At 45.0% G+C, this 21314-nt stretch overlaps 1 protein-coding gene across 1 annotated transcript in view; it reads right to left on the bottom strand.

The window, feature by feature from the left end:
- Positions 1-218: 218 nt before the first annotated feature.
- SLCO4A1 (solute carrier organic anion transporter family member 4A1) overlaps positions 219-21314 on the bottom strand; it is a 31645-nt gene continuing 10549 nt past the window's right edge. The window contains exons 4-11 of the mRNA XM_056845186.1: positions 19738-19849; positions 15523-15677; positions 13803-13998; positions 11371-11536; positions 9625-9797; positions 6497-6561; positions 3179-3327; positions 219-411 (exon numbers count right to left, since the gene is read on the bottom strand). Of these exons, the coding sequence (XP_056701164.1) occupies positions 262-411; positions 3179-3327; positions 6497-6561; positions 9625-9797; positions 11371-11536; positions 13803-13998; positions 15523-15677; positions 19738-19849 (1166 nt within the window). The 3' untranslated portion in view covers positions 219-261. The remainder of the gene's footprint in view (positions 412-3178; positions 3328-6496; positions 6562-9624; positions 9798-11370; positions 11537-13802; positions 13999-15522; positions 15678-19737; positions 19850-21314) is intronic.

Raw genomic sequence — 21314 nt, 5'->3', positions numbered from 1 at the left:
GCGAGGGAGAAGCCCCAAAGATCTGGTGACACCCTGATTCAGAGGTGGAAAGATTGGTGCACAGGATTTTGCAGTGTGCTTTTGTTGTTGGTAAAATACTAACTTAGACAAGAACTTCATTAAATTATTCTTCCCCAGAAAGGGAAGAAAAAAAGAAGAAGAAAGCTTAAAATAATAATAATAAACTGGAAGAGTCAAAGAACATTTTCTGACACAATATCTTTGAGATTGTGTGGGAAGTCTCTAGTCGTAACCACAGTGCTATAAGTTCTCTTGAGACTGAAGAGGACATTCGATCTCTTTGAGGTCACAGTTGCCGTTTTCGGAGGCATCAGAGCTACCCGGGAGGGATTCTGGAGGAGGCGGTTTGTACAGCAACCAGGCGAGGAGGAAGAAGAAGGTTCCAATCACCTGCGAGATAAGAAGACATGAGTTTGTGAGCATTTGAGATACACAGTCATTGAGATACGGTGGCTGCTTGTCCTGCCTTCTTCAGAACTGTGCACAAATAAATCACCTGACTTGTGATTTGTTGTTCTTTCCAGTGAACCACTGGAGGTTTCAGAGGGCAGACTCCTGCTATTGTATAATCTCCAAAGCTCCACCTACTAGGGCTTCCTACCCCCAACCTCCCATGTGGGCAGGGGATCACCCACTCCCAGGTCCTATTTCCTGCCACCACTGTAAGAACTTCCAGTTTTACAACAGAGTTTCTGGTGATTCCCAGAGTGACCCTTTGTTCTGTCTGAGTAGCTCTAGGAATTGCCAGGACCTCTACGGTCATTTATGCATGGGTACTTGAACTCACATTCGCCCCCTGTCTGACTCAGTTGTTTTTTAGAGTTCTGCACATGTTTTCCGTCCATTAGAAATGACCTTGCTGCCAGCCCTCACAATGTCCGGGTCTTCCCATTCCTCTGTTAACCCGACTCTTCCATCTGCCCTGAGCTTAGCCCGGCCGAAACCTCCATGCAGAAGGTAAAACCCGGGCCACAGGAAAATTGGTATATCTCACAGCCAATCACAAAGCAGCGTGTAAAGAGGTGGGGATTCAAATGCTTCCTGCTTCCTCGGGGCTCTTTCTGAGCAAAAGAAAGGCGTTTTAAAACCAAGGCTTGGATTTCTCTCCTCCTTTCTTTTAGATTGCTCCATTTTTTTGTTTTTGTTTTTGTTCTTAAAATGCTTTTTTATGCGGCAGTTGGGTTTGGGGTGGAGAATCTTCACTCACAGTAAGCACTGTGAAGTAAGCCAATTACAAAGCAGCATTTAAAGGGGTGGGTCTTGATTTGAGCTTGGTGCAGAGATTCCCAACTGGAAATTGTTGGTCTAGCTAGGGCTGTGCAAAAAAAAAAAAAGGTACATTTTGGGTTCGGGCTTATTGGGGCCATTTTTTTTTTTTTTTTTTTTGTAAACCCGAAATAAGCCAGATTCCCATACCAGTTAATATGGGAATTTGGCTTATTTTCAGGTTTCCCCCCAAAAATAGGCTATTAGTGTACATGGGGATTTTTGTGGCTATTGGGGGGACCATTTTTTCCAAGTAGAGCCCCCAAATTTGTAGCATAGCTACAAGGGACTCTCCTTGCCTGAACCCCCAAGTTTGGTGAAGATTCAGTCCGGGGGTCTGGAAGGGGTCGCCCCCAACCTCCTCCATAGAGAATAAATAGTGAAGTGGCATGGTCAGAATCTCTATTGTGAATTTCACCATGTATCTCTATGGAGGTGCCCGGCAAACTTTCCCACTATTGAAAGCAATGGTGGGAAAGTTTGCCAGGCTCCTGCATAGAGATATATAGCGAAATTCACAATAGAGATTCTGACCATGCCACTTCACTATTTATTCTCTATTGAGGAGGATGGGGGTGACCCCCTCCCAGACTCCATAACTCCGGACCCCCGGACCCAATCTTCACCAAACTTGGGGGATCTGGCAAGGAGTGTCCCTTGTAGCTACGCTGCAATTTTGGGGGGTCTACCTCAAAAAATTCCTCCGGGGAGCTTCACAAAGCCTGGAGAAAGCCAAACCCAGAAAAGCCGAATAATTGCCAGTTTTTGGGGGGATTTTAAATTCAGCTTTTGCTTTCTCCCCAGGCTTTGCCATTCAGTAAACCCAAAATTTACCAAAATGGCTTTTCCAGGTTTTTTTCCCAGTTCAGGTTTATCGATATGCACAGCCCTAGGTGTAGCCAGCAACGAATCTCAGGTAAAATTCCCATGCATAAATGACCTTGCGGTAAGAACTTCCTGTCAGTAGAAGAAGCCTTATTTTCTTCTTTAATTTTTTTCTTTCAGGATGCTTCCTCCTGAAAAACCTCCTGCCAGTTACCATGCACTGCCTGTCAACTTTACCACCCACCCAGGATGCCCACTGGTTCCCCTGGACTAGTTATAAATGTTTGCAAATCAGGCTTGAATCATTGCCTGGGCAACAGACGGTTTGGTTTCCCTGTTTGACTGCATATCTTCCAAGCATCTGCACTCTCCAGCATTCCTACCTATTCCTCCATCTTTGTCTGCCTGACTTTCCTTTGGATGGAGGTTGGCTTGCCCCGTCCGCATGGCCTGTACCTTAGGAAAGGAGGGCAGAACAGAGAGCCAGAAAAGGTCTCAGTAAAAGACAGCCAAAGCAAACACATGATAATTTGGGATTAAAAAGGTAAAGGTAGTCCCCTGTGCAAGCAGGGGGTCATTACTGACCCATGGGGTGACGTCACATCCCGACATTTACTAGGCAGACTATGTTTATGGGGCAGTTTGCCAGTGCCTTCCCCAGTCGTCTACACCAGTGGTTCTCAACCTGGGGCCATATGGCCCCCCCAGGGGGGCAGGATATTCTAAGGGTGAAAATTGCTGTGTGCATTTTGTGTGACTGTTTATGCTTCTTTTTTCCTTAGCTATTTACAAACAAAACATTTAAATAGCTACCTTTCTACTGGTAGGACAGGGGGCCACAGGAAGGAAACAAGGTTGGAAGAGGGCCACGGTCAGAAAAAGGTAGAGAACCACTAGTCTACACTTTACCCCCAGCAAGCTGGGTGCTCATTTTACCGACCTCGGAAGGATGGAAGGCTGAGTCAACCTTGAGCCGGCTACCTGAAACTGACTTCCGGCAGGTTTGAACTCAGGTCATGAGCAAAGCTTGGACTGCAGCTTACCACTCTGCGCCACAGGGCATTACCTTGTAAATAAGACCAGCAACCAAGGTGTACCGACTCATGGCAAAGTTCTGGTAGACGTAGCATGATCCTTGTTCTCCACACTGCTTCTGCCACAGGAGACATGACTTGTCAATCATTGACCCAAAGGCAATTGGGCCTGGAATGCCTCCTGTGTAAAGACAGAATTGAGATACATCATCTGCCAAAAATATATTTCATGCTAAAAGTGTCCCACCCAAGAGAAATTTTGGTTCCATCAAACTCAGTGGGATATTTTCCATTGTATTCATTAGAGGTCTGAGAATATCAGCCATTGGCTATTGGGCCAGCTTCAATAATGGACTGGAAATTATTACTTGGGAAGAATCAGACAGACAATGCCTACTTTGGTGATTTCATAGTATTTAAAAACACCTGTTCCAAGGTCAATGTTTTATATTAATACAAGCACACTCCCTTGGATAACACCATAATTTGTATTCTTAGGGTCAGTGGAAATTTCCATTATATAACCCAACACAGCAATCTCTGTTCAGCAGTGAAAATTTCAAATGCAACCATGAAATAACAACAGTTACACAAGTTATGCAGAAAATCTGTCAACTGGCTGACATATCTTCAATTAAGATCCTGTCTTAAACAAGATTGTCTAAAAATTGGAGATATGAGAGATCTAACAGTGTTTGAAACAATCATAACCAAGAATAACCAGCACCTTTTGGGAAAAATTTACAAGCTGTTACTGAAATACAACTCAGAAACCGGTCAAAACTAATATGATAAAATGGATGCAAAACTTTGGTGAAATGATAATTATGGAAACATGGGAAAAACTGTACGCAATAACTAAAATACACAGCAAGTCAGGAAGTAAAAGAAAACTGGTATAAGATGTATTACAGATGGTATATTACCCCCAATATGATTTCTCATATGGAACAAAAGAACAAGGAAGAGGGGGCATATTGGAAATGCCGGGAGACAGACGGTTCTTTCTTTCATGTTTGGTGGACATGTCCGAAGTTACAGGTGTATTGGAAAAAGATTCGTGGTGAAATACAGACAATGCTCAATTTAAAACTTAGTTTGGACCCAAAAGCTGTTTTGCTAAGTAGAACACCATCAGATTTACCAGCGAGATTCAAAGACTTGTTTAAATATGCTACAACAGCAGCGAGAGTGGTGCTCGTGAGGAGATGGAGACAAAAGCCCTTACCAGAAGTTGACGAATGGAAAGAAAAGATGTCAGAATATGTAAATATGGCCAAAATGATGAATCCAGTTGACAAACAATTTGTAGAGCAATTCTATGAGAAACGGCTACCATGGCATACTTATATGTCTCTAAGTATTTAGACTTAGCTTTATTCCTTTTCATATGAGCAGATGAGTAGATGCTCTTCATATCTAAGATTATACTTGACTTACTTATACAATGAGTAATTTTTAGAGAAATGGTAGCCATGGTATATTTATTGTGTTACTCTTTTTTACGTTAGTGGCTGTCTTTCATGTTCAAGAATATACTCGATTCATTTATTTGATTTTTTTATAATCTTCTAATTGAATAAGACTATGATGAAAACTAGTATATCGAACTGTAATAAGTATAAAGTTTTTTTTGAACGTATAATACCGACCACAGAAAACACCGCCTATTGCAGACAGAAGTGAATTTTCCCTCCTCCCTTTTTTCCTTCTGTACCCTATATAAATATAATAAAAGCATTAAAAATTAAAAAAAAAAGTTAGGCAGAAAATCTGGAGGGCTCTTAGCTCCAAGTAATTATATTTGAGGAGGAGGAGAAGGAGAAGAGTTGGTTTTTATATGCTGACTTTCTCTACCACTTACTGTAAGGGAGAATCAAACCGGCTTACAATCACCTTCCCTTCCCCTTCCCACAACAGATGCCCTATGAGGTAGGTGGGGCTGAGAGAGTGAGTTCTAAGAGAACTGTGACTAGCCCAACATCACTCAGCTGGCTTCATGTGTAGGCGTGGGGAATCAAACCCGGTTCTCCAGATCAGACTCCAGCATTCCAAACCACCACTCCTAACCACTACACCACGCTGGATTAACCCAATCTCTAGAGGTTCTTCAGGCATCCCCCCCAGAATGGAAGTCTCAGTATGGTATGTCTTTTGGCCCGATGCATAACTGATAATGGGTGCAATGTATCACCAGGGACAGCCCAAGGCCATGCAGTGCCTTAGGTCAGTTGGCTCAGGTGGATGAACCCCGAGCTACTCGTAAGCTGGCCACCCTGGGCAGTGGTGTTGGGGTGATGCTTGGGATGCATGTTGTGCCCCGGCCCCTCTGGCATCCCAGGCCACGATGGGCTACTCCTGTGTATCAGATGTTGTAGAGCCAGTGTGGTGTAGTGGTTAAGAGTGGTGGAATCTAATCTGGAGAACTGGGTTTAATTCCCCACTCCTCCACATGAAGCCAGCTGGATGACCTTGGGCTAGTCACAGTTCTCTTTGAGCTCTCTTAGCCTCACCTACCTCACAAAGTGTTTGTTGTGGGGAGAGGAAGGGAAGGAGATTGTAAGCTGGTTTGATTCTCTTTGAAAGGTAGAGAAAATCAGTGTATAAAAACCAACTCCTCCTCCTTCTCTTCTTCTTCTGGTAGGGAGCTCTGGTAGAGCTCACATATTGCATGTATGCAGAAAGTCTTAGCTAAGGGGAGATGCCAGTGACTGGACCTATCTCATGTAGCAGATGCTAAGGATGACTTTTTCTCTCCCTGAGACCCTGGAATGCTGTTCTGAATCAGAGGGCAAAGTACTGAGATAGATGGACCGATGGTTTGATTCAATAGGAGTCAGATTCAGATGTTCATACACAGATGCAAAAACCATTCAGCTGAATGAAGGACTTGGAAAGCAATGCTCAGCAGAGCGGCTCCTGCACTTGTTTAAAGCCCAATGATGCTTAATAAAAGCTCTCCTGGCCACAAAACACCCGTTGGTCCCTAAGGTCCTAACACATTTCTCTTTGCATCACTACAGCTGTCTAGAACTTGCCCTGAAGCAACATGGATCAACTGTCTTAAAAAAGAACTATGGCATTACTCACTGCATGTATGAAAAAAAGCACACGAACACATGAAGCTGCCTTCTACTGAATCAGACCATTGGTCCATCAAAGTCAGTACTGTCTGCTCAGACTGGTAGCGGCTCTCCAGGGTCTCAGGCAGAGGTCTTTCACATCACCTCCTTGCCTAGTCCCTTTTAACTGGAGATGCTGGGGATTGAACCTGGGACCTTTTGCAAGCCTAGCAGATGCTCTACAAACGGAGCCACGGCCCCTCCCTAGTTATCGACTGCATACGTTACCTAGTGTCCTCACGACAATCCACTGGATTCCCAAGGCGAACGATCGCTGCCTGTCTGAGACACACCTAGGAAACACAAAAGGAGCATTTACAAATGGTGGCAGGCAAAAAGGACCCCAAGAGCAGGTGTGCTGGATCAGACCGATGGTCCATCGAATCCAGCATACTATTTCACACAGTGGTGACTAGATGCACCTTAAAGATCTGCAAATAAAGCATAGAAGTCCAACCTTCCCCCTTTTGTCATCCCCCAACAACTGGTATTAAGAGAACATAATAACATAAGAAAGGCCATGCTAGATGAGACCAAGGCCCATCAGGTCCAGTAGTCTGTTCACACAGTGGGCAACCAGGTGCCTCTAGGAAGCCCACAAGCAAGATGACTGCGGCAGCACCATCCTGACTGTGTTTCACAGCACCTAATATATTCAGCATGCTCCTCTGATCCTGGAGAGAATAGGTGTGCATCATGACTAGTAGTCATTTTGACTAGTAGCCCTGGATTGCCCTCTCCTCCATGAACATGTCCACTCCCCTCTTAAGGCCTTCCAAGTTGGCAGCCATCACCACATCCTGGGTCAGGGAGTTCCACAATGTAATGATGCGTTGTGTAAAGAAATATTTCCTTTTATCAGTTTTGAATCTCTCACCCTCCAGCTTCAGCAAATGACCCTGCGTTCTAGTATTATGAGAGAGGGAGAAAAGCTTCTCCCTGTCCACTCTCTCCAAACCATGTATAATTTTATAGACCTCTATCATGTCTCCCCTTAACTGCCTAAAGATAATTTACTGCTTGTGAACATAAAGGTTCCATTCAGTCATCGTGGTTAATGGCCATTGATGGACCGCCATTAAGGTTACTTATCTCCCATTAAAGCCATCAGATTTAGTGGACATCATTGCTGCCTGCAACACAGTGCGTTCCACACAATAATCACTTTCGGAGTGAAGAAGGATTTTTTTTTTTTTTTTTACAGAAAGAGTTGTCCGACAGTGGAATCAGCTACCTAGGGAGGGGGTGAGCTCACTGGCAGTCTTTAAGCAGAGGCTGGACAATCCCTTGTCAGGGATGTTGCATACAGGCAGGTCTGAGTCTCTGCTTTCCACACAGCAATATATCGGTGCTGAAGGAAGCAGAGCCTGACGCGTATTTTATGCTTGCCGGGAGGGGCCGGCAGCTCCTTAATAAGGACAGAAACAGTATACTCACTATACAGGAACAAGGTCACAGACAGACACAAGCTCCTCGCCCTTAAGGTCTTGGCTGCAGGCCACGGCTTTCTTCCAAGTTCAACAGCACGGCAAACAGGACTCCAAACGAAGCTTCTCAAGATAAGAGACAGGTGGCATGCAATAACATTGCTCCCACGAGGCACTTAACAGTCAGTCTTGCTTATATTGCCTTCGTGACTCTCCAGGTGTTTCAGCTCAACTGTCGGCTTCAGACTCTGATTCCTCCTGCGCCAACTTACGTCTTTTGTCCAAAAGCCGGGCCGACTTTCTCCTTTGCTGCAATGCCATTCTATTTTTTACTCTTCATCTCTCCACTGGTGGAGGAGACCCTGAAGGTGAAAGGCTTTCTCTTCCCTGTTCCTGTTCTCTTGTTTCAGCCGGCCGGTCTTCTGGCTCAGAGGCCCCGTCTTGCTGTTCCGGTGTTATCTCTTCAGAAGGAGTGAGGGCTTGTTCTGCCGCCTCCTCTTCTTCTGAAGAGTAACTCTCAGGCTGACGCACGACAGAGATGCTCTAGGCTGATTCTTCACTGAGCAGGGAGTTGGACTAGATGGCCTGTGTGGCCCCTTCCAACTCTATGATTTCTAAGAAGTATTTCCTTTTGTTTGTCCTGAGTCTATTGCCACTAACTTCACTAGTGTTATGGGAGAAGAAGAATTGGTTCTCTCTATCCACTTTCTGCACCCAGTGCATACTTTTATAAACATCTAGCATGTTCCCAAGAGAGCCAACGTAGTGTAGTGGTTAAGAGCAGCAGACTCTAATCTGGAGAACCAGGATCCGGAATAAAATTTGGTATGTCATTCAGGTGCCACAAGGCTCCTGAGAAGCTTCGCCACAGCAGATAAACCCAGCTGCTCTTTTGGGATTATCACGGAAGGCATTTCATTGAGTGGTATCAAGTGAAAATCCATCAAACCTCATGGAGGGTTGGAAATTGCACGTGTCATCAAAACAAAGATACGAAGTTGTCAGAGGGGTGACCATGAGGGAAACAGCCATGCATAAAAGGCCACAGTCAGAATGGAGATCTCGGAGTCCTTAAATCCAAGTCAGAAGGTGGGAGGGGTGTTGTAAAGAAGGAACTCAGGATGCAGAGGTACAATACACATTGTAATCAGCTTGATTACAGCAGAGGGGTAATGCTGGGGGCAGAAATTAGCATGTGTAGTGAGATCAGAATCTTATGTCCCTATTCAGGCTTGGGGGTGTGTGTATTGTTCTGAACTTGTGAATGAATTCAGATTCAGCAATCTCTCATTGTAATCTCCCCTTGAGGCTTGTCTGCCGCTCTTAGGTCATCAGCTGAATGACCTGGAACATTAAAATGTTCTCCCCCTGGTTTTTGAGTGTCGATTCATTTCTGTTTCTCTTGTGGCATTCATATCTCAATTGTAAATGATCAGGTCTTGTTCTCAGTGGTGGGTGGACAGGTCTTAAGTACCACATTCCCCTTTGTGTCCAGCTGCAACTACTGCTATTTTTTTTTAAAAAATTGCTATTTTATCATTACATTGTTACGAGCATCAAAATTTGAAAAAATAATTGGAATAGCAATATTAGATTATATATTCAATGATATATGATATAGTTTATATGGAATGGTAAATAGAGGTTATTAGCCAATTGAAGATTAAGTGAATAGGTAGAAATGATTAATATTATTGGTATAGTTTAAGATTAAGCAGTGTATCAAAAGACAGCTGAATAGGCCTTTGCTTTTCTCTTTTTTCTTTCTTATAAGCTTGAACTGATAAATTTAAAATGAATCCCAGGGAAGTTGGACTATATTGTATGCATGGGAATGATTGAGTTTGTTATGTGTGTTTTTGGGTTGGTGTTTTTTAAATTGCAATAACAATTATTTTTAAAAAATGAAGACTGGTTCCAATCACTTACCGTAAAGTAGCAGTCAGAGCAGGAATACTACTGAGGAATGTACAGATGATGACCACAAACACGAAAAGCAAGAGGAGGGTCCTTTTCTCACAAGATGAGGCACACTTTCCCGCTGTAGCCGAGCCAGGCGCCATGGGATGGCTCTCAACAATGCAGCTGCACTCATGGTAAACCTTGGTGAGAAAAACACACCAATTCACAGAGGAAGAAGTCTGGACAATTCAGAGAAGCTGGAAAGGCAATGCTACAAGGGAAGAGAGGAAGGACTGTGGCTCAGTGGTAGAGCATCTGCTTGGCATGCCAAAGATCCCCGGTTCAATCCCCGGCATCTCCAGTTAAAGGGACTAGGCAAGTAGGTGATGCGAAAGATCCTCTGCCTGAGACCCTGGAGAGCCGCTGCCAGTCAGAGTAGAGTATACTGACTTTGATGGACCAAGGGTCTGCTTCAGTACAAGGCAGCTTCATATGTGTTCAAGAGATGCCACCATTATTCTTTCCACGAAATTGCTAAGGCCGGGTGTTTATGTGCGGCAGAATAAGGTGGTAGATTTCTGGACCATACCATTTTTTATGACAAGAGGGATTTTTAAAAAAGAATGTTTCCCAAAGAAAAGCCTCCCTGCAAGTGGTAAGCTGAATGTAAAGGTTCAAGTCTCGTTCTCTTTTTGCTGTGCTGGTTTTCAGCTTCCAGGATATTTTACGTTGAGGGAAGCATTTAAAAATGAGATCTCTACCCCAGCTTGCAAGTTATGGTGGTACATTCCACACTACCACAATTTTGATGCATTTTTGGGGGTTTGGGGGCAGAGCCTGAGGAGGGCTGGGTTTGGGGAGGGGAGGGACTTCAATGCCATAGAGTCCAATTGCCAAAGCGGCCATTTTATCCAGGTGAACTGATCTCTATCGGCTGGAGACCAGTTGTAATAGCAGGAGATCTCCAGCCACCACCTGGAGGATGGCAACCTTAACTCTATGGCATTGAAGTCCCCAAACCCCACCCTCCTTTGGTTCCGCCCCCAAAATCTCCACATATTTCCCAACCCAGAGCTGGCAACCCTTAACCCAATACACGTACCAACACAATTGCCCATTAAGCATTTGACCTCAAAATCCACCAGCTTTCACAAATACTGTTAATAACATAAAGGAACTTCTACCGACAAATTCAAGGGAGTCTTTGCTCGAGAATTTACCTCCCTTCCCAGTTTGTTTGCGCTGTATTCAAAACATGGCTCAACGACAAGACAGCTTTAACTGTTTCCACATGAGATGATAACCATGTTCAAGTATTTGAGGCGCTGTCATATTGAGGATGGTGCTGAGTTGTTTTCTGTTGCCCAAGAAGGCCGGACCAGAACCAACAGGTTGAAATTAAATCAAAAGAGTTTCCATCTAGACATCAGGAAGAATTTTCTAGACATCAGGAAGAATTTTCTAACAGTTGGAGCGGTTCCTCAGTGGAACAGGCTTTCTCGGGAGGTGGTGAGCTCTCCTTCCATGGAGGTTTTTAACAAGAGGTTAGATGGCCATCTGTCGGCAATGCTGATTCTGTGACCTTAGGAAGATGATGAGAGGGAGGGCATCTTGGCCATCTTCTGGTCACTAGGGGTTTGGGGGTGGGAGGTTGGTTGTGAATTTCCTGCTTTGTGCAGGGGGTTGGACTTGACCCTGGTGGTCCCTTCCAACTCTATGATAAAAAAGCTACAGTCGTAGAGGGAAATCTATCCACCGTTGCTCACAACTTACCTTCTTCCCATTATTCTGATTTGTCAATATTCTCTTGCACCCTGCATGGCAGGGGGAGTAGTACATGATCCCATCTCTGCCACACACGGGGCTGTACGTTTCTCGCAGACAATCACACTCCGTGTTGCAAGGGGCGGACAGGTTGAGGCGGCCTTCCGGCAGGACGCTACATGAAATGTGACACAGAGAGCAGATCAGTAGGCTGTTAATATGGAGCCCTTGAATACTCCCAGACCAGAATATTTGAGAGAATTCGATACAGTGGCATCCACAAAGAAGAGTTGTTTTCTGTCGCCCCAGAAGGGCGGACCAGAACCAACGGGTTGAAACTAAATCAAAAGAGTTTCTGTCTAGACATTAGGAAGAATTTTCTAGCAGTTAGAGCAGTTCCTTAGTGGAACAGGAGGTGGTGAGCTCTCCTTCCCTGGAGGTTTTTAAGCAGAGGTTAGATGGCCATCTGTCAGCAATGCTGATTCTATGACCTTCCGCAGATGATGAGAGGGAGGGCACCTTGGCCATCTTCTGGGCATGGAGTAGGGGTCACTAGGGGTGTGGAGGAGGAGGTAGTTGTGAATTTCCTGCATTGTGCAAGGGGTTGGGCTAGATGACCCTGGTGGTCCCTTCCAACTCTATAATTCTATGATTCTAAGAGGCAGTATGTTGTAGTGGCTAGAGCTGTTGGCTATAGAAACTGCATGCAGATTCTCACTCGGTCATAAAGCAAAGTGGGTGACTTTAGGCCAGATGCCATCTCTTTGCCTAATCTATAATGATGATGATTATATATGGCTGCGGTGCCAAATCACTTCTGTTAAAAAAAAAAGGAGGAAGTGGCATAGGGTAGTTCTAGGAATCGCTAAAAACCCTATGGAAAAACTACATGGCTCCTGGTGATTCCTAGAGCTACCCTATGTCACTTTTTAAAAACTTTTACCAGAAGTTATGTAGAGCTGCAGCTGGGGCTGTGGGTTTTTAAATTAAAAAAATAATAATGGGAGAAGGGGGCAGGGGATTCCCTGACCCCACCAGGGCATCAGGGCCCCTAATATATATAATATACCAATTTTCATAATTGTTTTATTGTTTGCATGGGATGCTTGAGCAGAGAAAGTTCAGTAGTATTTAATGTAAATTTAAAGAAGGGTTTTGTATAAATTTATATAGAATGTGGTGTTTTCTGTATTATGTTAATGTTTTCCATATGAATTTTTATCTTGATATTGCACTTAATTTTATTTATCAAATCCCCCTGAAGATGCTCGTGTGAAACGCATAGGGGTACTTTATTAAATTTATTAAATTTTATTCCCTTGCACCATTCATTGCTTTTTGTCTCCCATAAAATATAACACAAGAATAAATCCAGGCATCTCCACACACACAAGGCCCCATTTCCTGGTCAACACCCACCTAACCTCTGAAGGCAAGGACACCTGGAATAGAACCTGGGAGCGAATTTTAAAGCACAGGAAGAAGAACCTCTATGCCACATCAGCTCTCCAAAAGCAAAATTATTAGCCCAACTCTAAAGACTTTCACTTCAAGTTAATTCCATGGTTTAACTGGACTTCTTAACAAGTCTGTTGAATTTACAACCTCAGCATAGTAAATGCAATGTAACATAATCTTAGTCTGATCATTGTCAAAAAGAAAATGACTGTGGTAATTTAAGGATTCACACTGAGCAGTTCTGACCTAAATAAGATTGCCCTGTGCATTAAAAAAATCTAGTGTTAGTTACGCTTGAGTTTTCCCTTTGCTTCTTCTCCAAGTGTCACCCAGGAGACAGAATAATCATGAGGATTATTAGTTATTAATAGTTATCAATAGAGATACCTATATGATTTTAAGTGAAGATATTAGTAAGTGTTTAAGAGTGACTTGTAGAAGGATATGCTATAAATCTAATAAATCTTATCTATAAAACAGTTTCCGTCTAGACATTAGGAATAATTTTCTAACAGAGCAGTTCCTCAGTAGAACAGGCTTCCTCGGAAGGTGGTAAGCTCTCCTTCCCTGGAGGTTTTTAAGAAGAGGTTAGATGGCCATCTGTCAGCAATGCTGATTCTATGACCTTAGGCAGATGATGAGAGGGAAGGCATCTTGGCCATCTTCTGGTCACTGGGGGTGTAGGGGGGGAGGTAGTTGTGAATGTCCTGCATTGTGCAGGGGGTTGGGCTAGATGACCTTGGTGGTACCTTCCAACTCTGTAATTCTATTATTCTATTTTATGATAAGAAATTAAAGGGTGTATCATAATTTAATATTAATTTAAGAGATTTGTCTACTGTGTGTTGGAAAAGTTTGGACCCCAATGTTTTTCCCCAATGTTTTTCCCATATCCCTCCCCATACCCTTTTTATTTTTGTACCCCAAAAACCCTTAATAAAAATATTTATTAAAAAAAGAATAAGAAGAATCATGAGGATTACCTTCTATCATACATTTGTGTTACTCCAGCCATGGGCATATTGGGGCAGTCAACAAAAAAGATGAAGATCGCCAGCAGACTTGACAGGGTGCATAGCAAACAGAACTTGATGATTCCTGAACAACGGAGCTTAAATTTGTTCACAATGAACCCTCCAAGGAACGTGCCTCCTCCTCCTGCAGGAACCACCAGGTAACCTTTCAAAGAAAAGAAGGAGAAACAAAGAAGCCTGAATATGGGATCAAAAGCCATCCCCCTCTACAATCTCCGGTTTGTGCTTAGAGGACCCTGATAAGAAAGCCTGTAGAAAAATGTAATACTGTGGGGCTTCACTGAATGAAACAAAGGAGATCAATGAATGGATCTCCCAGGGTCTTTATGTTCATTTAAAATTGGTGTAGGGAGGATTAACCCTTCCTTCTGCACAAGTTCCAGAATAAAAATTGCACTCCCCTCCACAGAATGCTATAAGCCCAGTTTCACTAGTGAGACAATGATTACACCAAGTATTGTTTGAGAAGAAGAAGAGTTGGCTTTTATACCCTGCTTTTCGCTAACTTTAAGGAGGCTCAAAGTGGCTTACAATCACCTTCCATTCCCCTCCCCACAACAGGCACCTTCTGAGGAAGGTGGGGCTGAGAGACTCATGAGAAAACTGTGTCTGGCCCAAGGTCACTGCCCCTGCCACCAGTCTGTGTGCCCTTCCCTGCCCGTTTGTTTGCGAGTGTGCCACCCATGCTCCCACTTCCCATTGTTGAACAGGAAGTGCATGCAGACAACGCAAAATGGGGCATTTATGATGGCCACAGCAACACTAGTGCCTTCTGCACGCACCAGCCACTGCCATTGGGGAAGGGCACTGAAAGGGCTTTGAGTAGGGCTGTTGGGGGGGGGGGGGGAAATCGGTAAAATTCAGATTTGGGTTTATTGGCCATTCCCCGCCCCCTTGGAAAACCTGAATGCTGAATTTCCTATACCGATAAAGGTAGGAATTCAGCTTTAAATTTGGGTTTCCCGAAAAAATCGGCCATTTAAACCCTATGGGGGCTTTTCATGGTTTTTCTGCGACTTGTGGGGGACATTTTTGCAGGTAGAGGACCCAAAATTTCAGGGTAGCTAGAAGGGACTCTCCTTGCAAGAACCACCAATTTTGGTAAAGATTGGGTCAGGGGGTCCGGAGTTACGGGGTCTGGAAGGGGTCTCCCCCATTCTCCTCCATTGAAATGCACTGGCAAAGTGGCTGTGTTCAGATGCTTTAGTGTGATCTTTGCAATGTATCTCAAAAGAGAAGCTGGGCTTTAAATGGTGGGAAATGTATACATTGTATCTCTATGGAGGCACAGGGAGAACGTCATCACGTAGATGACGCTGATCTCTGCCCCCAACCCCGCCTCCCTAAACCTCCCGCCGGTGGCAAAGAGGGACCTGGCAACCCTAGTTTGTTGTGAGGAGGGGAAGGGAAGGTGATTGTAAGCTGCTTTGAGACTCCTTAAAGGTAGATAAAAGTGGGGTATAAAAGCCAACTCTTCTTCTTCTTCTTTGCAGGAGAAGAAGGCGCAGTCAGGCAGGGGGACACACAGGTGTGTGGGTAAAAAGGGAAGCGCAAGAGGGGGCTGGTGGTGGGAAGAAGGGGCCACCCTCTGGGCACTGTAGCCCTGGGCCTCCCTAAATCTGAAACCAGCAACATAATCAACTGTTTACCTCATGAACAGTTCTCTTACCGAACAAGGTTGCCGCTTCTGAGGCACTTAAGCTAAACTGGGACTCCAGAAATTTGGGACCAAAGGTGGACATCCCAGCAATGAGTGTGGCCTCGGTTGCTCCAGCTAAGCAGAGGAAGATGAAGGTTGGGTTCTTCAGTAGCATCAATGCTGACCTGCAGGATTCAGAAAACATAGGGGGACCATTTAAGCATTTTGTAATGGGCTCCTCCTCATCAGCCTTGCATTTATTTAGTGTGATCTCTGCAATGATGCTTTTCTGTTCTGTATCACACAAACCTCAGCTGATTAGTTCATGGCCATTTGATTTCTTATTGTAAATCCCTGACCTTCTCTCCATATTAATTAATTAATTGATTGATTAATTAATTAAGTGAACCACATTAATTAATTAATTAAGTGAACCACATTAATTAAAGAAAAGTGAAAAAATATTTGATTGATTGGTTGATTGATTGATTTGGTTCACTTTTCTTTCATCTTGAAATTTAAGGCAGTGAACATGGGGTTCCTATGAAGTCATAAGAATATAAGAACATAAGAAGAGCCCTGCTGGATTAGACCAGTGGTCCATCTAGTTCAGCATCCTTTCTCACACAATGGCCGACCAGTTCTTCTGAAGGGCCAACAACAGGGCATAGAGGCCGAGGCCTTCACAAGAACATCATTCCAGTGGTCCATCTAGCCAACATCCTATCTCACACAATGGCCAACCAGTTCCTCAGGAGAGCCAATAACAGGGCATAGAGGCCGAGGCCTTCACAAGAACATCAGAAGAGCCCTGCTGGATCATTCCAGTGGTCCATCTAGCCAACATCCTACCTCACACAATGGCCAACCAGTTTCTCAGGAGGGCCAATAACAGGGCATAGAGGCCGAGGCCTTCACAAGAACATCAGAAGAGCCCTGCTGGATCATTCCAGTGGTCCATCTAGCCAACATCCTATCTCACACAATGGCCAACCAGTTCCTCAAGAGGGCCAATAACAGGGCATAGAGGCTGAGGCCTTCACAAGAACATCATTCCAGTGGTCCATCTAGTCCAGCATCCTGTCTCACACAATGGCCAACCAGTTCCTCGGGAGAGCCAATAACAGGGCATAGAGACCAAGGCCTTCACAAGAACATCATTCCAGTGGCCCATCTAGCCAACATCCTATCTCACACAATGGCCAACCAGTTCCTCAGGAGGGCCAATAACAGGGCATAGAGGCTGAGGCCTTCACAAGAACATCATTCCAGTGGTCCATCTAGCCAGCATCCTTTCTCACACAATGGCCAACCAGTTCCTCAGGAGGGCCAACAACAGGGCATAGAGGCCAAGGCCTTCACAAGAACATCAGAAGAGCCCTGCTGGATCATTCCAGTGGTCCATCTAGCCAACATCCTATCTCACACAATGGCCAACCAGTTCCTCAGGAGGGCCAATAACAGGGCATAGAGGCTGAGGCCTTCACAAGAACATCATTCCAGTGGTCCATCTAGTCCAGCATCCTGTCTCACACAATGGCCAACCAGTTCCTCGGGAGAGCCAATAACAGGGCATAGAGGCCGAGGCCTTCTCAAGGACATCATTCCAGTGGTCCATCTAGCCAACATCCTATCTCACACAATGGCCAACCAGTTCCTCAGGAGGGCCAATAACAGGGCATAGAGGCCGAGGCCTTCACAAGAACATCATTCCAGTGGTCCATCTAGTCCAGCATCCTATCTCACACAATGGCCAACCAGTTCCTCAGGAGGGCCAACAACAGGGCATAGAGGCCGAGGCCTTCACAAGAACATCAGAAGAGCCCTGCTGGATCATTCCAGTGGTCCATCTAGTCCAGCATCCTTTCTCACACAATGGCCAACCAGTTCCTCCGGGAGGCCAACAACAGGGCACAGAGGCCAAGGCCTTCCTCCTGGCACTGGTATTCAGAAGCTAACTGCCTCTGATTGGGGAGATTCCCTTTGGTCACCAAGGCTAATCTCTCATCCAGGAGCTGACCTGATCCAGATCTGCATAGCTTTTTCAAATTTTCTGCATCTCATGCCTTCAGACCATATCCTGGGCCCTCCTTCCTGTCTTAGGCCGAATAATATAGATTCTAAGCCAAAGAGTGTCTCATGTACATGTTTTATGAAGCACACTGTTTCAAACCTCAGAACCTCTAGGAATTACCTTTGAGAATTAATGATCAAGGTCTGATGTGGAAACAGAAGACCCCTGTAAGGTAACTATACTGGTAATTCTTTATTCTTCTTTTTTTTTAAAAAAAAGACCCTGAGGCAATTAGAGACCACTAAGCCTGACATCAAGACCTGGGTAAAACATTGTCTCACAAAACGAAACAGAACCCAGAAGCATAAGACATGAATAAACCCTCAGACCCTTCAGAATATCTGACAAGGTGATTATTTAAGAATTTCTCCTCAGAAAGCAATTCCAGCTGTGACCCTTTCTTCTGGGTACTGAAAGGCCCTTGATGGAACACAAGCTGGTCCCAATTATCCTTCCCTCTCTCAGATGTTAAGGCTGGTCAAATGTATGCTGACTCAAATGTATGCTGATTGCTTTGGGACTGTTGTGAAGCTTTTTCTAGTACAGCACTGGGAAGCTGTGGCCCAGCTCTTTACCGACTCAGAACTGAAATTAGCAGTGCAGGATAGGGTTCCCAACCTCCAGGTGGTGGCTGGAGACCTCCTGGGATCACAACTGATCTCCAGTTGACAGAGATCTGTTCACGTGGAGAAAAGGGCTGCTTTGGAAAGTGGACTTGATGGCATTGTACTCCATTGAAGTCTCTCCTCCAGCTGGACCCCTAAAATCTCCAGGTACTTCTCTACCCAGAGCTGGCAACCCTAGTGCAGGATTAGTTATAGAATCATAGAGTTGGAAGGGACCACCAGGGTCATCTAGTCCAACCCCCTGCACAATGCAGGAATTTCACAACTACCTCCCCCCCACACACAACCATTGACCCCTACTCCATGCCCAGAAGATGGCCAAGTCCAGCAGAGATCTGTTGCCTCAGCAAGGTGAATCATGTAAGAAGGCATGCCGCCTTCTACAGCCCCTTCAGAAATGCATATGGGAACATGGACATGGATGGGGCAGGAGTCTGCTCTTCAGTTTTGTCCTGACTTGGAATAAAAGTTCACCTGACCTGCTACTGCTTCCTTAGCTCCACCATACTGGCACTCCGATCAAAGCATCCCAGAAATGCGGTATAGTGGTGCCATGGCTCAATGGTACAGCAGCTGTTTGGTGTTCAGAAAGTCCAATGTTCAATCCCCAGCATCTCCAGTAAAAGGACCAAGCATAAGGTAATATGAAAGTCCTCTGCCTGAGACAGCGGAGAGCCACTGCCAGTCTCAGAAGACAATACTGGCTTTGATGGACCCAGGGTCTGGTTCAATATGAAAGCTTCATGTGTTCATGAGTGTCGGACTAGAAGAAGAAGAGCTGGTCTTTATATGCCAACTTTCTCTCCCTTTTAAGGAGAATCAAGCCAGTTTACAACCCCATCCCTTCCTCTCCCCACAACATAAACTTTGTGAAGAAGGTGGGGCTGAGAGAGCTCACAGAGAACTGTGACTAGCCCAAGGTCACCTAGCAGGCTTCATGTGGAGGAGTGGGGAATCACACCCAGTTCCCCAGATTAGAGTCCTCTGCAGGCATGTCTATGAGAAACGGGTTTCCTGAAGCTAGAAAGGGTTCAAGGCACTGGGGTTGATGGAAGCTGAATTAGTGCCTGGAAAAATCCCCAAGAACAAAACAAAACGTTGAGCTTTCTTCATCTCTGTGCTGTTTATGGTTCTAGCCTGATCAGCATTTAAATGCTGTTTTTGAATTTAATTTCCTTTTGAGGAAGGAGAGTGGGGTCATAATCTCCTAAAGTGGCGCAAAATCAAGAATTTCACTTAATAACCAGGCTGAAACGTCTTCAGGATAATATTTGTGCAAAAATCCCCAGGCAAGGAATATATGTGGGTCACTCTCTAGCATATGCGTGCTGTTTGGGACCAAGGAGTTAAGCATGCTGAACTCTGTACTGAAGTCAGGGTGTGGAGGAGGAGGAGGAGAAGAAGAAGAGTTGGTTTTTATACCCCCGAAATCTAGTTATGACCCTTGATTACAGCCACTTCATAAACATAAGGTTAAGACAAATTTTTTCTGCACTAACTCAAATGAGATTTCCCTACAGGACAGGCGCAAACAGAAGTTCTTACCGTGGTAGGTCTTTCACCGTCTTTCCAAAATCAGGGTCCGAGGCTGTTTTGTGGCTGCCGTCTTTCAGCTGATGGGCTTCCGAAACCCTCATGACGACGTAGCGCTGGGATCCTGAATGCAGACATTTTCAACAAGAGTCAGTCTGTGCCATGTAGCTGGCAGATCTGATCACAACACCATTGGGCTGTTTCCAGCTCTTCATAGCATCATAGAATCATAGAGTTGGAAGGGGCCATACCCTTGCTTAATGCAGGATCAGCCTAGAGCAAATGTTTGTCCAGCCTCAGCTTAAAGACTGCCAGTGAGGGGGACCTCTTAAAAGCACCTCACCAAGGGGGAGCTCTTAGGTCTGCTAAGTTATTCAATGGTACATTTCCATTAGTGATAAGCTGGTGTCAGCTTGAGACCTTCTAGCTGAAGACTAGACCCTGGCTGGACTCTGCCAGTCATTCGGTTTAATTTTGAGAATTTATATAATTAACTTAATGCACAGCCTGCCTTGGTTTCTTGTTTGTTTCTTGTTTTCCTAAAAATTGGGGTCCCCAATCTTGTTGAGTAAGAGCCCCGTGGCGCAGAGTGTTAAGCTGCAGTACTGCAGTCAAAAGCTCTGCTCATGACCTGAGTTCGATCCCAACAGAAGTCGGTTTCAGGTAGCCGGCTCAAGGTCGACTCAGCCTTCCATCCTTCTGAGATCAGTGAAATGAGTACCCAGCTTGCTGGGGGTAAAGGGAGGATGACTGGGGAAGGCGCTGGCAAACCACCCCATAAAACAAAGTCTGCCTTGGATACATCGGGATGTGACGTCACCCCATGGGTCAGGAATGACCCGGTGCTTGCACAGGGGACCTTTACCTTTTAATATTGTTGAGCCTGTGCCACTTTTAGAATTTTGAGAGGAGGCAGCCATGGAGGCCATGGAGGGCTGGGGCTAATGGCAGCCATGGAGGGCTGGGGCTAATCAGAACATGGCTGCAATGGGGCACTAGGATCAATCACATAAGAACATAAGAAAGGCCCTGCTGGATCAGACCGAGGCCCATCAAGTCCAGCAGTCGGTTCACACAGTGGTCAACCAGGTGCCTCTAGGAAGCCCACAAACAAGACGACTGCAGCAGCACCATCCTGCCTGTGTTTCACAGCTCCTAATATAATAGGCATGCTCCTCTGACCCTGGAGAGAATAGGTATGCATCATGACTAGTACCCATGAATAGCCCTCTCCTCCATGAACATGTCCACTTCACTTGTAAACCCATCCAAGTTGGCAGCCATCACCACAACTTGGGGCAGGGAGTTCCACAATTTAACTATGTATGTGTTGTGTGAAGAAATGCCTCCTTTTATCTGTTTTGAATCTCTCACCCTCCACCTTCAGCAGATGACCCCGTGTTCTAGTATTATGAGAAAGGGAGAAAAGCTTCTCCCTGCCCACTCTCCCCATACCATGCATCATTTTATAGATGATGTCATGTCTCCCTTCAACCGTCTTCTTTCCAAGCTAAATGTTGGAAAGTTGCAAGCCAAGCATTCTCCTACTATGGAGTCAGTTGTTTCTGGGTTCTCTTGATCCAGTAAGG

This window comes from Euleptes europaea, chromosome 2 (genome assembly GCF_029931775.1).
Source record: "Euleptes europaea isolate rEulEur1 chromosome 2, rEulEur1.hap1, whole genome shotgun sequence".
Lineage (NCBI taxonomy): Eukaryota > Metazoa > Chordata > Lepidosauria > Squamata > Sphaerodactylidae > Euleptes > Euleptes europaea.
Note: the sequence above shows the minus strand (reverse complement) of the source record. Positions and strands in the feature narration are given on the sequence as shown.